Below are 16,713 nucleotides of genomic sequence, written 5' to 3'. Positions count from 1 at the left end.
CCAAATATTATCCTTGCATCAACCATGTGAGGTGGGCTAGGCTGATTTAATGAATAAGCCATAATTACTTGATGGACTTCCTAAAAGAACCAGATTTGAACCAAGCTATCCATTGTCCAACAATATTATCAAGCACCCTGATTTTAACAGGATGAAGGTGGGAGAGGATGTAGAGACAGCTTTGCCTTTTGGTCTGGCAACTGCATTTGACCGCAGCTCTGGCTATGGAAGAGTGGTATTAATGCTTTGTTCCCTGTGCTCCTCTTAGCAGAATACTGGGAGCGGAGTTTAAAGATGGCTTCTGAGCAAGGATATAGTTGCCTCGTTGAAGGCTCTATGGATGTTCCAACTTCCCGCCCTGAAGGGAGTCCTTGCAGCCCAGGCCTTTGTCTCATTTCCCCTCCAATTACTGAACCCCACTGGCTGAGCTCTGCACCACCGCAGCCTGCATCACCTTCAGAAATGAATACCACTTTAGAAGAGCTCCTTGCTCCCATTACTGAAAAGCTCAAGTACTTGCTGAAGAAAGCTGAAGACTTCCAGACATACCTGCTATACAGGTGGCAGAGGATTGGGTCAAGGGTGGAGAACAAATATGGGATGTGTGTTTTTAACAATCATAGTTGTTCTGCTTGCTAAAATATGACGGTAAAGCAATTTTAAAGATGGAAGAACTGCATTTTATAGTATAGAGTAGGAGAGCAGGCTGGGTTGGTTCAGGAATAACTGTAACTGTGGATCACATCCAGTTGAGCAGAGGCCTCCATGTTCAATTCTTCCTTTTCTTTATGTGGCCACTACAGATGTCGCCTATTTTAAGCTCTCATCAGATCCATCAGCAGGTTATGTACCCTCTCTTCTGAATACTTTTGTTGGGTACTACTAGGGAAGACTGGTTCCCCCCCCCCCCCTCGGCAATGGACTCTGGGGCAGTAGCCCCAGTTTGTGCAGGATGATCAGAAGCAGTGTTCCCTCTAAGATGAGTTAGTGTGAGCTTGCGCACAGTTTTTTAGCCTCCAACGCATACATTTTTGTCTGAGCTCAGGAAGGATGGCCCCAGAGGAAGCTACTTTATGCAGTAGCTCACAACTTTAATACTAGTAGCTCACAAAGTAGTATTTTTGCTCACAGGTTAGAGGGAGCGTTGCTTAGAAGCAGCCCAAGTCCATGCTGCTTCTGATCTGCCTGGATGCCCCGATTAAGGATGAGATTAAGCTTGGTCTCCCACGTGCTCTACAGAAGGCTGGGGTGGAGAGGGGAAAGTATTCTCCCGTGAAAGGCTGGATGCTCTGTTTATATGCCAGCCTATTAATGGTTCAAAAGGAGCATTGTGGGATGTCATGCTCAAGGGTTCCCAAAATCAAACCCATCTCTGGGTTGTTACTAAGTACTTTCCTAATTGTAGAATATGTAGTGCAGTACCAGTATGTATGCAATAGCAGGCTCAATCCCAAACAGCAGGTTGTAAAGATGGCTTAGTAGAGGGCAGTTTCTTCCCTGAATGACTGATGAGCTACAGACTGTGTGGTGACCATACAACTGTCCTATTTTAGCAGAGACAGAATGCAGAAGGAGCAATTTGCCAAAGCAATGCCCACATTCCTGCAGATGTGCCAGCCCTATTTCCACTACCTGGAATCCACTGCACGAAGCTGCACACCTTATTTAAGGCTTCCCCAGGAGCCAGTGCGAAGGCGGGTGAGTCTTGAGGAAGAGGGGAAATTCTGGTACGGTTGACAGGTTCACTTGCTTTGAGTCTTCAGCTCAAAATGCCACAAATCTGAGAAAAATGTTAAAGGGGATTATTTATTTACAGCAGGGGTGGCCAACGGTAGCTCTCCAGATGTTTTTTTGCCTACAACTCCCATCAGCCCCAGCCATTGGCCATGCTGGCTGGGGCTGATGGGAGTTGTAGGCAAAAAACATCTGGAGAGCTACCGTTGGCCACCCCTGATTTACAGCATTTATAACTCAACTTCTCTCCAAATACAGATTCATGGAGACTACCACTATCTTTAAAATACCAAGCACATTAAAAAACAACAGTCAGCAACAATTAACTAAAAGCAACCTGATCTTGTAAATCTCATTTCATATAAAATAAACTAATAGACTGCCCTTCTAAAAACTTCTGTCTTACAGAGATTTCTAATACACAATAAAGGGGGAGAGGTTTCCTGACCAGGAGAGCCATTCCACACCATGCTTGCCAACACTAAGAATGAGCAAGAACCAGGAAAAGGTGGTTTGCTTTGTGGCATGCCCAGTTTGCAAACCACAAACTGTTTTGGACTTCCTGCCACCATAATGGAGGGAAGGGAGTTCCCCAGTCGTTAAGGTCTCCTTGTCTTTCCAAGGGACACTTTGTAAGTCTAGCACAACCAGTTCAGTGTGCAGAAGGCGCAGCTGAATCCACTACCAATGTAGCGAGGCAAGATTAAAAGGACTGATGGATCTCAAAGCTCAAAAAAAATAAAAGGGGGGGATTCTGCAATCTCTGTGCAAGAAAATGGGAACCGAAAGGAACTCTGGCAAAGAGGGCATTGTATAGTGGGTTCTATGCATCGATGAGTCAACAGATAAGTGATAACAAGCTCTTTGATAAGTACAGCATAGTGGGTGGCTGCACTAACAAGTCTGAGAACTGGGCCAATGGGGCCAAACCTATATACATCTCTGGGTTCCCGCACAAGCACGTTATTGGGTCGTTCAAACTGGTGGGGGCTTGTGATTGGTCCAGGGCAGCAGAGATTTGGATCCTGTAGCTCATTGTCCCCAAGTCCCCAAATTCAGTCCATATGACTCCAATGAGCCAGGCAGGAACACCCAAAGTCTTCACTTGAGTCCACATACTTAACAGGGGGAGACCTCCTTAAAACTGACAAGAGCAGTTGAGAAACTCCTCAACAAACTTCATGAACTTGCATGTCATTTCTCCAGAAAGCACTTTCCTGGGGGCACCTTCTTTGGGAAGCCATAACTCAGATCCTGTAAAATCAATCCTCACCTAACTTGGAGGGTGGATAGAGGAGAGTCAGCCAGAGACCACCAGTGAGTTTGGTGTGTCTATCTTGCCAGAGGATCATGCTACCAGTTCACTAATCTCACAAACCAAATCAGTTCAGTTGTCACCAGTTCACTGACCTCACAAACCAAACCAGTTCAGTTGTCACCTAAAAGTTCATAACACTTTGTGTACAAGAAAGCAAACATTGACTTTTACATGAGGCTCACAAGTAGACCATTCACCACATTCCACTGTTCTGATAGAGACCCTGACCTGTCAGAAGAAAGAGCAGATCATTGATTAAGGTCATCCCCTCTCCTCCCAAGCCTTTTTCCACTAAGGTTTTTCCTTCATTATTTGTCCCAACTCTTAAATTCCTGAAACTATATACTTCTGCAGCAGATCTCCTAGCACACCAGTGGACGGCCTTCTGAGCCGTGGCCAGGTGGTCCTTGGAATATCCACAGATATTTGTCCTGGGGGACTTCAACATCCGTGTGGACAGACCTGCCACCTCTGCCCAGGTCTCAGAACTGGTGTCTTCCATGGCAGCACTGGGATTCCATCTAATTGTCTCGAGCCCCACACACTGGCATGGGGTTGAATGTGGATCTGACTGCAAAAAAAGCGGTGCCATGGTCAAACCACTTGGTTTTGAAGGCTCGGCAGGACATTCCCACTCCTTCCTGTCTGTCAGGCTCTGTAAGGTTTATGAATACTAACTGCAACATACTAACCATATGGATCTCTGATGCTAACCCATATATCTTTCCTGCTACGTAGTCTATATGCATATCAAAGAGACAGCTGTTAATGTGTAAGCATTGTTGATGCTACCAAGGCACAAAAGAATGCGACCGTTAAAAGATAGCTTGGCCGCAAGGCAACTTCTCAGGGGAAAGAGATAAGCTGAAGCCTGTGTGAAAGTTTGCACCTCCAACTCCTTGATGTCTTGGGAAAGGGAGCTTTGTTTAGAATTGCTTTGATGTAGAATCTTTTAAGAGTGACCCATGCCTAGGCATCGGTATTAGTCTCAATCTTTGTAACCAGCTATGAGTTTCCAATAAAGTGTCATTTTTTTTTCAAATGAACATTGCCTTGAGATTCCATCGCCTGATATTTTGAGACTAATCCCGAAAAAACGGGGTTTATCTGAACTGGCCACTTTGAAGTCGAATGGCTGAAAAAGTTCCGGGGAACGGAGAACTGTTTCTGGTCCCTTTGACTTTATTGAATCCCAACTCCAAGAGGTTTATGCACACCCGAGCTCTAATTGACTCCGGGTGCACCCAGGAAATTATCACCCCGAGGCTAGTAGAGGCATTAGGGTTAGCGCAAAACTCTCTACCCCACCCTCTCCAATTTGAGCAAATGGACGGGATAGTAATGAAAGGGGAACCATGCGTAGAAGAAACCCAGTTTTTCCCGGTAGGGATTAAGGAACACTGGGACATGGAAGTTTTTGTAATCACCCCCTCCTCCTCCGACATGGTGGTGGGGGTAGGCTGGTTAGCAAAACACCAACCGAATATCCAATGGGGAGAGCAGACTATAGACTTTGATAGCAAAAAATGCGTTCACCACCACTGGTCGCTAGAGTGGGGGCCCTCACCCCCCCTAAGAATGAAAGACTGTGCTTAACGATGGAAGAAGTAAAATCTATCCCCAAAGAATACCGAGATTTACACAGAGCATTTAGTGAGGAAGAGGCGAACGAACTTCCCCCCCATAGGAGCACCGACTGTGCCATAGAGCTGATACCAGGTCAAGAGTTGCCTAAAGCGAAGCTCTACTCCATGGGATGGGCAGAAAAGGAGGAACTGAGGAAGTTCCTGGATAAAAACTTGAAGCGAGGGTTCATTAGACCGGCAACCACGCCACATGCTATTCAGAAAGAAGAAGGACGGGGGGCTTAGACTTTGCACAGATTTTTGCAGGATAAATGCTATATCCATGTCAAATGTGTACCCGATCCCCCTGATCAAAGACTTATTAAGTACGGTGTCAGAGGGATCCATCTTTACCAAACTAGATCTGAGAGACGCATACTTTCAAATTAGAATTAAAGAGGGGGATGAGTGGAAAACGGCATTCAATACACCCATGAGGCAATTCGAGTATCTAGTGATGCCGTTCGGGCTGCAAGGTGCGCCCGGAGTATTTATGAATTTCATCAACGAAGTGCTGAGAGAATATTTGTACAAGGGGGTGGTGGTGTACCTGGATGACATCATTATCTATTCAAAGGATCTACCCTTCCACATAAAGTTGGTGAGGAAAGTACTCAACACTCTGTTAGAGCACAAACTGTATGCCAAATTATCAAAGTGCGAATTCCACCAGGAGGAACTCGACTACTTGGGATTTAGAGTCTCGGGGGAAGGATTAGCCTTGGACCCAGTCAAAATACAGGCAGTGCTAGACTGGGAACCCCCTAAAACACGTAAACAACTCCAATCTTTCATCGGGTTCGCAAATTTTTACAGGGGGTTCATAGAAGGGTTTGCTAAAGTTATGCTACCGTTGACGGACCTGCTGAAAACCAAGAAGAAGGGTCCAGAGGCGAGTAAACTAGACTGGTCTCCCAAGTGCCAGAAAGCCTTCGACAAGCTAAAGCAACTATTCACAAGCGAGCCTATCCTGGCACACCCAAACGAGCTCAAACCCTTCATGGTGCAATGTGACGCTTCCGATGTACCCATCGGAGCAATATTGATGCAGAAAGATAATGAGGGTAGATTAAAGCCATGCGCCTACATCTCCAGAAAATTCTCTAACGAACAGCGTAACTGGTCAGTCTGGGACAAGGAGGCGTTCACAGTAACGTTCGTGCTGAAAACCTGGCGCTCATGCCTAGAGGGGGCGCGAGTGCCATTTGAAATTTGGACAGACCACAAGAACCTAGAGGCACTAACTGGGCGCCGAAAATTAACTGCCAAACAAATTCGGTGGGTGGGATTCTTTGCTAAGTTCAATTTCACCCTCAAACATATACCGGGTTCTAAGAATTTTCTAGCGGACGCCCTCTCCCGGTTACCGCAGCATGAGAGTCAGAGAGAGGAAACCATAGATTCTCTCATTCCCCCCTCAGCACATTTTATTCCATGCAAACAAATACCCACAGCTAAGAAACTAGCCCGATTGTTCTTCCAACACGTGGTCAGACTACACTCATTCCCCGATAAGGTCATTAGTGACCGCGGCTCGCAGTTCGTTGCCAACTTCTGGCGGGAGTTTTGTAAAGTAACAGGCATAGAACAAGGGCTAAGTTCCACCTTTCACCTGCAGATGGACGGACAGACAGGGCGTGTGAATGGACTTTTAGAACAATATTTACGATGCTATGTGAACTATCAACAAACAAATTGGGTGGAATTACTCCCCTTTACAGAGTACGGATACAATAACAGCGTACACAGCTCTACCAAAACATCACCATTTCAAACTGTGAATGGCTACGAGGGAAAGCCATTCCCTCTATTACCGGCTCCCAAAGGAACAGCGCCACCTACCCCTAGCCACCAATGGTGGGAAACTCTAGCCGAAGGTTGGAAAGTGATCCAGGAAAACCTGGATTACAAAACTATAAAAAACAGTTTGATAAAAAGCACTCGCTTGAATGGGACTTTAAAGTAGGAGATACAGTATTTCTGTCCACTAAGAACCTACCATTACCACAACGCTCCAGGAAATTGGCATACAAATACTTGGGACCGTTTAAAATTAAGACAGTCATAAATCCAGTCACAGTGGAATTAGACTTACCAAAAATGTTTAGTAAAATTCACCCTGTTTTCCATTGCAGCTTGTTGAAAAAGGACCCTGGACCTAAGTGTTGGCATCCACCCCCACAGACGCCCACTCCTATTCCAGTGAAGGGTCAGAGTCATCATGAGGTGCAAGAAATACTGGATGCTAAAGTAAAAAGGGGAATACTACACGACTTAGTTCGTTGGAAATACTTTCCCCCTAGCTGTGACGAATGGGTCAAGTCATCAGACCTCCGTGCACCCTCACTTTTAAAAAAGTTTTACCTACTGCACCCAGACAAACCCCGAGCAGGAGCTTAGGGGGGGCAGTATGTCAGGCTCTGTAAGGTTTATGAATACTAACTGCAACATACTAACCATATGGATCTCTGATGCTAACCCATACATCTTTCCTGCTACGTAGTCTATATGAGATTCCATCGCCTGACACTGTCTAGGTGATGAGCTGATGTTTGTTCACCCATGGAGACTAATGGACTCTATTGGGTTCCAGAATGCTCTGTGGGATCCACAGCCCTCCTGCACCTCTTTAGATGAGCTGATAGGAGACTGGAATTCCTGTCTCATTGAAGCCATCGAGGAATTGCATTCTATCTGTAAGGTTTTGCCTAGGTTCAATCATGAGACTTCTTGAGTAGGATCAAAAGAAGTTTTAATGATGATACTTAAAGCAAACATTACATGACAAGTGTCCAAGTCTTGCCAGACTGGGGTACAATCGAAAGTTGTCAACTATTATAGAAAAGGGCAGAACAGCTATTCAATTCCAGCAGCTGCAAGTGGAGGAATGGGAAATCAAACCCGGTTCTCCCAGATAAGAGTTTGCACACTTAACCACTACACCAAACTGGCTCTCTTTTGAAAATCCTTTTTTAGAATAAAATACAGTTCTTTCTCAGGCCTCAGTAGTCAAGGCCAAGCCTGCTCTTCGGTTGGCACTAATCAGCATTGCTCAGGGGAGAAGATTAGATGTGTCTCCCCGCAGCTGCTTTCCACCTGCAAGTCCACATCCCACATCCCACCAACTGCTAGACATTTCAACAAGAGACCTTGTGAGTGTTAGTAACTGAAAACATGGTTACACAATAAGGTTAGTATCATATGGGATCTAAAATGGGTTACACTTAACATAAACCTGTTAATAAGCGGGGTAATAACATCAGCCATACAAATGTCAATCAGAAAACAGCAACCATGAAATGGAACCTTGTCATCCTCTGCACTCCTGTGTGAAAGTGGCTTAGGGCGGCTCACAGCCTCAACAGCAATTTAAAACATAGAACCATTATAAGAGCAATAAAACATAATAGGTGTTATATAACAACAGTATATCAGAGTACTAGGCAAAATCCCTTGATCTTCTTTGCCATCACAAGCTACATTCAGGCAGTCCAGATGGTGTTAAAGTGCAGGTGTGCAGTTCTGGTGGTCAGCTCCAGAACAACCACGCAGCCATCTTCAATTCCAGCAATTAAAGGCTTGATGAAAGAACTCAGTCTTACAGACCCTGCAGAACTGAGAAAGATCCTGCAGGGCCCTGATCACCAGCTGAGAAAGCCTGCACCCTAGTTGGCATCAACCTCGCTTCCTTCAGTCCAGGGATCGATAGGAGGTTCTGAGTCCCGGAATGCAGTACTCTCTGGGGAACATATGGGGAAAGGTGGTCCCAAAGGTATGCAGGTTCCAGGTAATATAGAAGAGAACCAGCACCTTGAAACGAACCCAATATGCAACAGGCGACTAGTGCAGTGCTTTCAGCACAGGTTCAATATGTTCCACTTGGAAAGCCCCAATAACAATCTGGATGCAGCATTCTGCACTAGTTAAAGCTTCCTGATTTGAGACAAGGGGTGGATGACTCCATTGCAGACAGGGCAGGGTAGGGTAGACTGGTGTCAGGCTCTGTTCATTCATAATGTCATTAAGCAATGCTACTAACCATAATCAAATATGCAGGGGGATTCTTACTAACCAGAAACGGGGTCAACTAGGAGGGAGGGGGGAAGAGTAGAGAGCCATTTCCCAGGACTATCAAAGGTTGCCAAGAGTCTTTGAAGCCAACCGTAGGTGCCAGCTTCGCACCTCCTCCCCGGAGGCTCCAAGGCCAGCGCCTCTGGGCAATGTAACCACCAACGGAAAAGATAAGGGGGGAAGCGCTGGGAATGTTTCATATGCAAAAGCAGCCTTTTGTTTTGGGAACTGTAGGGCAGATGTGAATGCTTTGAAGTAGGGGGATAAATAACCATAGATTGAAACAATCTCTATCAGTTCCAATTTACCTGCTTGCTTGGAGTAACTCTGATGTGCCCAATAAATGCCACTTTGTTTTAAACTACTAAGTCTGCATTCTCGTGAGCTTCAATGAACCCACGCCTGACAACTGGCGCACATAAGTGGAGGTCCCAGCTGCAGTCCTGGGCTGGGGATCCGTGGAGAGGTGATGTTCGCCTGCAGGGGTTTTCTGGCCTGGTCTCGCTGGCCACCCTAGCAAGGGTGGGAGCTGCGCTTGGGCAGCCTCGGCTCGCCCTCCGACAGGAAGAAATCCGAATTGGAGGTCTTGTAGCCCCAGAAGTCAGTTGCGACTTGGTGGTGCCTTCCAACCCCCCCCTTGTCTTGCTGGGCTTGCCTAAGTAGATCATGCTACAGGTAAGGGCAGAAAACCTTGTGGCACGTATCTAAACCTCTGAGTGGCTCCCCACCAGAGCTGCTGGAAGAGGGGTGGAAAGGGATCACCTTGGGGCAGCTGTGGGGAGGGGAAGGCTGTATGGCAGCGAGCTGGCAGCTTTCTCCTCAGCAATGGTAGGAAAGAAGGCCATGGAGGTTGGGGCCACTATGTGCCCCCTGAAAAAAATCAGCCCCCCCCCCCCAATTCTTCAAATTCTGGTTACGGGGCTGCTCCACCGGTTCGTCCAGCAGGGTGAACAACGCAACCGGTCAATGTGCCTACAGAGGAGCTGACCACCCTCCGTCGAGAACTTGACTTTGAAAAACACAAACCACTCAAAATTCATCATGAACTTTAGTTCATGAACCAGTTCATGCCCATCCCTAGTCACCACCACAAAAAAGGCACACGCATGAGCAACAGCTGACCTTACCAGTTTGCAGAAAGGAATCGTACAAAATGATCAGTCCAAGGACTGGAGCTGCTGCACAGGTTCATGTTGAGAGAGATAATCCTGTAGGTCCCAAGCCATGAAGGGTTTTAAAAACACCTTGAAATGGATGTGCAAACAACAGACAACCAGTGAAAAGCTCAAAACACAGGCATAATGTACTCATAGAAGCACACTCTGGATAACGACTGGGCAGTCACATTTTGTGTAGGCTGAAGTTTCTGAGCTGTTTCAATGGCAGCTCCATATACAGCAGGGATGGCCAAACTGTGGCTCTCAAAGCTCCCACCACCCCATTGGTCAGCTTGGAGAAGGCATTTAAAGTTGCTTTTTACCTCTCCCTCCCACCTCCCATCTATCTTCCTTCCTTCCTTCCCACTCCTCCCCTTCCTCCAACATCTGTTTATTCTGTGAGGCTCTTATTAAACAAGTTTGGCCACCCCTGATATATAGCATTACAACAGTCAAGCTTTGAGGATACTATTGCATGCATAAGTACAGTGAGCTGAATCTAAATATGAGGACTATTCCTTTCTGCTCAGTTCTTAATAGGAATAGAAGCACATTGTATCTGGACTACTGTCTGTAAGGTGCATTAACTCAACAGAAGATTGGTTAATACACCTTACAGACATTTGTCAGAATACAACCTAGTGTTCTTCAGAGTAAATCTTGAATTAAGACATTCATGGACATTTATTTGGAATACACACAGATGGATCTATTTATATGAACTTTCACTGGACCACAGATAAGATAAAGATTCTTTTACTATAGCAATGTTCTTGTTGCGCCGAATATTATATGTGAAACCAGTGCCTGAATAGTGTAACTACTTAGGTTTCATGTTTGACCACAGATCTAGAGTTTTGCTTCATACTTGTATAAAAAAAATTGCACTATTTTGGCATTGTAAGAGTGATTTTTGGTAATAGAGTTTTGGTGATCTTGTATGCAGCAATTCTGTCTATGGTCATTTTCAGATACTGAATATTCTGTTGTCTTGAGTATATAGCCCAACTAGAGATTGGCAACCCTAGCAAATAGGTGCATTAACTGGGGAAGGAAGTAACATTTCTTGAGCATGGGGAAGAAAGAAGCTGGGGACAGGGAACCTTTCATAGTAACAGGAAGGAGACACCAGGAAACACAGGAAGCTCAACTTAGGTATTATGAGTTTGCTGGTGAAGAGGAGGGGGGAGTTTCCATTTAGTTACCAGAAGGGCATGGTGGATTAATTGGTAACCATCAACCTTTATCAGATACGTACTGTCACTCAAGATCCTATGTTTCAGACAGCTTCTTCTTCTTCCCAGTTCTTCAGTCTTAGCCCCACTGTTTGCGCATTAAAGATCTTTGCTGTTTGATTGAATTGTTTTTATCATATTTTGTAATCTACCTGGAGTCTCAGTGAGAAAGGTGGGCAATAAATCTAGATGATAATAATAACGCTAGCCCCAATTGGTCACTGCAATTTGCTCCTGCCTAGTCTTTCCACACAGCTCCTGGAGATCTCCCAGCAACTGGCCTGCCAGCTTGAGCAACTGGTGTTGATGTACGCTTCTTTCAGCTTTGTCTCCCTTGAAGATACAGACCCTTTCAGGTAGGAGGTGATCTTTAGGAAAGGTCTAAACTGCATAGCTTGTGCCCCAGAGTTGCTGCAAAAGCGGTTACAATGCCACGAGACCAAGACTGAAGAGTTCTGTAGTTTGGTGCTTGCCAGTTTCTTGAATGTGTGGAGCAGAAGAAAATTAATTATTTCAACTAAATTAGTAATTTACCCATTGAGTACCGGATCCGGTTCAGGATGTTGGTACTTACATATAAAGCCTTATGCAACCAGGGGCCAGCATGCCTATGGGACTGCCTCTTCCTGTATGAGCCCCGTAGGGCTTTATGATCAGCAACTCAACATCTTCTGGTGATACCCAGCCCCAGAGATGTCCATCTGGCCTCGACCTACCTGGTGGAATGAGCTCCCCCTGGAGATCCGGGCCCTGCGGGATCTGCTTCAATTCTGCAGGGCCTGTAAAACAGAGCTCTTTCGCCAGGCTCTCAGCTGAGGCACTGGACGTCACTTATTACTGGCCTCCCCCCTTCATTCCATCCCAGTGCTGTAGCACCTGCTGGACATGGACAATAGGCCATGTCTGTGAGGCAGAATTTGCCATTTTAGTACCTACTGTAACTCTGTAATTTTAGATTTTATATATTTTAAATTGGTTTTTTTACTGTTGATTGTTTTTATGATGTAACCCACCCTGAGCCTGTTCTACAGGAAGGGCAAGTTAAAAACCAAATAAACAAACAAACAAACTCTATGCAGGTCCCATGGTCCCCAATTTAACCTTCTTGGTGGTCAAATGAGACCTCCTTTTTCACCAATGAGAAACCTGTTTGGCTCCAATCTGAAATTCACTTAAAGTAACCAAAAATCCTTATATTCACACTCTGTTGAAAGTAATTATAACCCAAAGTTTTTTGCTTTTGTTTGCCTTTTAGAAGGTATTTCTTCCAAATAAGAGTGTTCTTCTGTCAGCTCCTTTTGTTCACACTCCCTTGCAAGGCAAGACTTCTGCTCTAACCTTTCCATTTCCAACCTTTCACCAGTGTCTTGTGTTTCTTCTGTGGAAAATTTTGGCTGAATGAATCACACCAAATTTCCACCTTCCGGTACTGCATCTCAGCGCCTTATACAACTGCCCATGTTCCCTGCAACCTATATAAGAAAATGCGCTGGAACCTTGACATTTTGGAAGGGCCTGCTGGCCGAAATCAAACACACCACACAGAATAGTGAGTTGCTGATCACTCTGGACTTGGAGGTGTGGGTGGAGAGGACTTAAATGGATGGACATACACAGTGCCAGTTCTTCCAGCTTCCAGAACTGGGAAAGTGGTAAATTTCATGGGGCCATGATGTTGAGCAACTTTCGCTATCATTGATGGTTTATTATATTTCCATTCCTTGAGCTTCTTTGAGGCATGCATGACTTTTCCATCTCCAATCTTTGCTGTATGTGATTTTGTGCATTTGTTCTAGCTACTTCTTATGCTTCCGAGATACAGGAGATGAAACAACAGTGAAGATGCAGAAGCTGTGGTCTATTGGACGCTGGGTGCCTGTGGACCCTGACAATGAGCACAGCTCTGATGTGCTATCCTGGTAGGTATAACAAAATCAAAAAGAGAGTACACAGTGTCCTGGGTACATATATAAAGAATCCAGTATGTATGTATATATGAACAAATATGCACCAAAACCTCATTAGAATCATAAAATCATAGAGTTGGAAGGGACCCAACAATACAGTAAATTCACAGATACCTTCCCCTAAGTTCACAGGATCAGCATTGCTGTCAGATGGCCATCTAGCCTTTGTTTAAAAACCTCCAAGGAAGGAGAGCCCACCACCTCCCAAGGAAACCTGTTCCAATGAGGAACTGCTCTGACTGTCAGGAAGTTCTTCCTAATGTTGAGCTGGAAACTCTTCTGATTTAATTCCAACCCATTGGTTCTGGTCCTACCTTCTGGGGCAACAGAAAACAATTCCACACCATCCTCTATATGACAGCCCTTCAAGTACTTTAAAATGGTGATCATATCACCTCTTGGCTGCCTCCTCTCCATTCTAAAAATACACAGCTACTTCAACTTTTCTTCATAGGACTTGGTCTCCAGACCCCACACCATCTTTGTTGCCCTCCTCTGGACCCGTTCCAGCTTGTCTATATGCTTCTTAAAATGTGGTGCCCAAAACTGAACACAATACTTCAGGTGAGGTCTTACCAGAGCAGAGTAAGATACTTCATGTGATCTGGACACTATACTTCTGTTAATACAGCCCAAAATTGCATTTGCCTTTTTAGCCACCACTCCACACTGTTGACTCATGTTCAGCATATGGTCCACTAAGACCCCTAGATCCCTTTTGCGCATACTACTGCCAAGACAAATCTCCCCCATCCTATAACTATGCATTGGATTTTTCCTAACTAAACACAAAACTTTACATTTATCTTTATTAAAATTCATTTTATTGGTTTCAGCCCAGTTTTTCAACCTGTCAAGATCATCCTGTATCCAGCTTCTGTCTTCTACTGTATTTGCTACCCTTCCCAATTTAGTATCATCTGCAAATTTAATAAGCATTCCCTCTACTCCTTCATCCAAATTTTGATAAATTTAAGTTCCTGTTAAATGGAGCTCAACTCTGAGTATTGTCCATGTGATTCTCACCTATACAACTCCCTGTTGAGAAGCAGCCTTCACTAGCATCCATTGCATATTCTTCTCCTGAGAATTATGCCATTATTCTCCATGAACAGATACCACCAGCAAAATGCAGAATACACCTTTACTTTCAGGAGCCAAAGTCTTGTTAGAATAATTAGATAAAGCTTTGGAAATGCTGTCACAACAATATCTAGTATCACTGACTCACACATTTCAAGCCTTGGTAGGGAAAAGGAGATACATAACACTGAAAATGCACTTGTTGCATTGTCTTTGGTACTGAAATACATCCAACGTGAAAATCAGGATGGGCTTATACCTCCAGATCTAATAAAAATGTATGGCATTTCTTCCTGAATGTAATGTAGGATGCAGTGTGAAATATGTATAAGCAACTACCCCTTTAATTCCCCACACATTCTATACTTAGTAAACTTCAGTACAGCCAACACCTGCCTGTTAGTTCAATACCCTGATTGAAGACTCTTGGCTGAATGCCAGTGCATGTTTTTTTTTTTGGGGGGGGGGGAGAGATACAGAAACAACAGTGGAAATAAATATATGAAATCCTCAAACACAGAAAATTCTGTAGCATCAGGGAAAAGATGTTCCCAGAACGGACATATTCTATCAGTAACTAGTTTCTGTCAATAACTAGTTTCCATTGAAAGTGCCCAGAAAAGATGTAGGATGAAGGGATTCCATCCCTGTTACAATTAGAATGGACTTCTATGCATTTCTAAAGCCATGTCACAGGCCCGCTGAAGTGACTGACATTAATACTAAGGGGCTGAACCTACCTGGCTAGCATGGATGCTGCTTCACTGTCACTGTCTCTGTCTCTTTCTTTGCACAGGGTACTGTGTCGTCAACCCAAGGGGGACTACCTGCAACTCCTGACCGTTGGCTTTGAAGAACCCTCTCACACTTCAGCAACAGACCTCTTGGTGCAGTTACTGCATGTGCAAAACTCTGGCCTGCTTAATCATGAGTCCTCTTGCCCTGTGAGCTCAGGGGAGCAGGTGCAGTAGAAAGTTCTTACCAGCTGTGTATCTTCACAGTATTCCACAGGACTCAGCCTCCTAGTCCTGGTGTTGCCACTACTGCTTCAGCAAGCACACTACGCCATTAGCCGGCATATTCACATTATGCATCATTTCCCCTTATTTTGTGCAACTTATTTTTTCCTAGATTCTATTTTAACCCCCTCGTGCCTGCGCTGCTTACTCTGGAAATTAGAGTGATGTTTTTAAATGAGGATGTGGGTTGAGAGTCGCTCTTCCTGCTGCTCTCTTCTACCTGGTTCCTGACCACTTAACATACAACCACCATCTGCTTTGAGGTAATCAGCTTCAACAAACACTCTGGCTCTTGTGAGCTCCATTACATGGTGCAGTGGGATGGCCCTGGAAGAGAGAAGAGTCAAGGGTTCTTTCCTTCAATGAACAAGTTTGTCCAGAGATGATTTTGCTACTACAAAACATTACAGATGTTTGTAATATCTCAACAGGTCAGCAAAAGTGTCTCCTGTAAGCAGCTTTGCTTCCTTGTGCTCCCCATTTTAATCTGAGCTCTAGTTACCTTGCTGTGGTTCAAGGCAACAACATCTGGAGATTTTGATTTTTTTAAAAAAAAATAAATGTTACTAATAAAATAAGCTCTGGCTCTGCTTCTGACTCCTGTTTCGGTAATCATTTTCAGTCTTGTGACTGATGTTCTGAAAATAGCTTTGTGTCAATTTGTGGAAGGATGCTGGAGAACTATTTCATTTAATACATCCAGTGATCTCTTTCCACCATTCCACCATTTGTCCATTTGTTTAGTCACATGATTACCCAGCTTATACTCACTATTGTAGTGTCCAAGATGGTGCAAAAATAAGCAACATTTTTTAAAAAAAAATCAGGATTAGCCTTTGCAATCAGAAGTTAAACAGTTAAAATCTGTAACTCATGGCTCATTGAATGTACAGCACAAATCTAAGACAAATGCCTAGTAAAATAAATTTGCCTTAACAATACCTCCAGAAAGCCAATAAAGGTAGGTATTTACTCTGGAGGGCACTCTAGAGCCTTTAAGTTACCATGGAAAACCCTATCACACCCTGCTAATACTCCTGCAGCAATAGTATCTTTAATATTGGATTTTAATGGGCAGAGTATAAGTATAAGCCATCTGTGAAAATAGGGAGAAGAGCTAGACCGCAAGGGTCCTTCTGGAGGGGCCGAGCCTGGCCCAAAGGGTGGGAACCGCCACCGCTGCCTGATCTAGCGAATTGGTCGAGAACCAAGTCCAGCGAATTCGAGAAGGACGTGGGGGACCAGGCGGAGGCGACTGGAAAGGAGAAAAGAGGTGGAGGACCCCTGCCCGCACAAGGGCTCTGCTTTATGTGTGGCCAGCTGCAGCATTTCCAATGGGACTGTCCTTTTCAATGCTCGTCCAAGCATGGGGAAGCTCGAATACGGCAGCACCGCTGGTAGTGAGAGCCAAGGTATTTGGGAAAGTCCTGTGGGCGCTGGTGGATACGGGGAGCGCCCTGACCATCATACAACTGGGATTGGTGCCAGAGGGGACCCCTCGCAG

The 16,713-nt window shown here is 44.9% G+C and overlaps 1 protein-coding gene across 1 annotated transcript; it reads left to right on the top strand.

Annotated features, from left to right (window-relative positions):
* Positions 1–372: 372 nt before the first annotated feature.
* C5H19orf67 (chromosome 5 C19orf67 homolog) lies at positions 373–15,799 on the top strand. The gene is made up of 6 exons (XM_060238350.1): positions 373–560; positions 1,554–1,698; positions 11,396–11,496; positions 12,504–12,689; positions 12,937–13,059; positions 14,987–15,799. Exons 1-6 carry the CDS (start codon positions 463–465, stop codon positions 15,159–15,161), a joined length of 828 nt encoding a protein of 275 aa, XP_060094333.1. The 5' UTR covers positions 373–462; the 3' UTR covers positions 15,162–15,799.
* The last annotated feature ends 914 nt before the right edge of the window (positions 15,800–16,713 follow it).

Source organism: Heteronotia binoei, chromosome 5 (genome assembly GCF_032191835.1).
Source record: "Heteronotia binoei isolate CCM8104 ecotype False Entrance Well chromosome 5, APGP_CSIRO_Hbin_v1, whole genome shotgun sequence".
NCBI classification, from domain to species: Eukaryota; Metazoa; Chordata; class Lepidosauria; order Squamata; family Gekkonidae; genus Heteronotia; species Heteronotia binoei.
The sequence above is the reverse complement of the archived record's forward strand: the minus strand, read 5'-3'. Positions and strand labels throughout refer to the sequence as shown.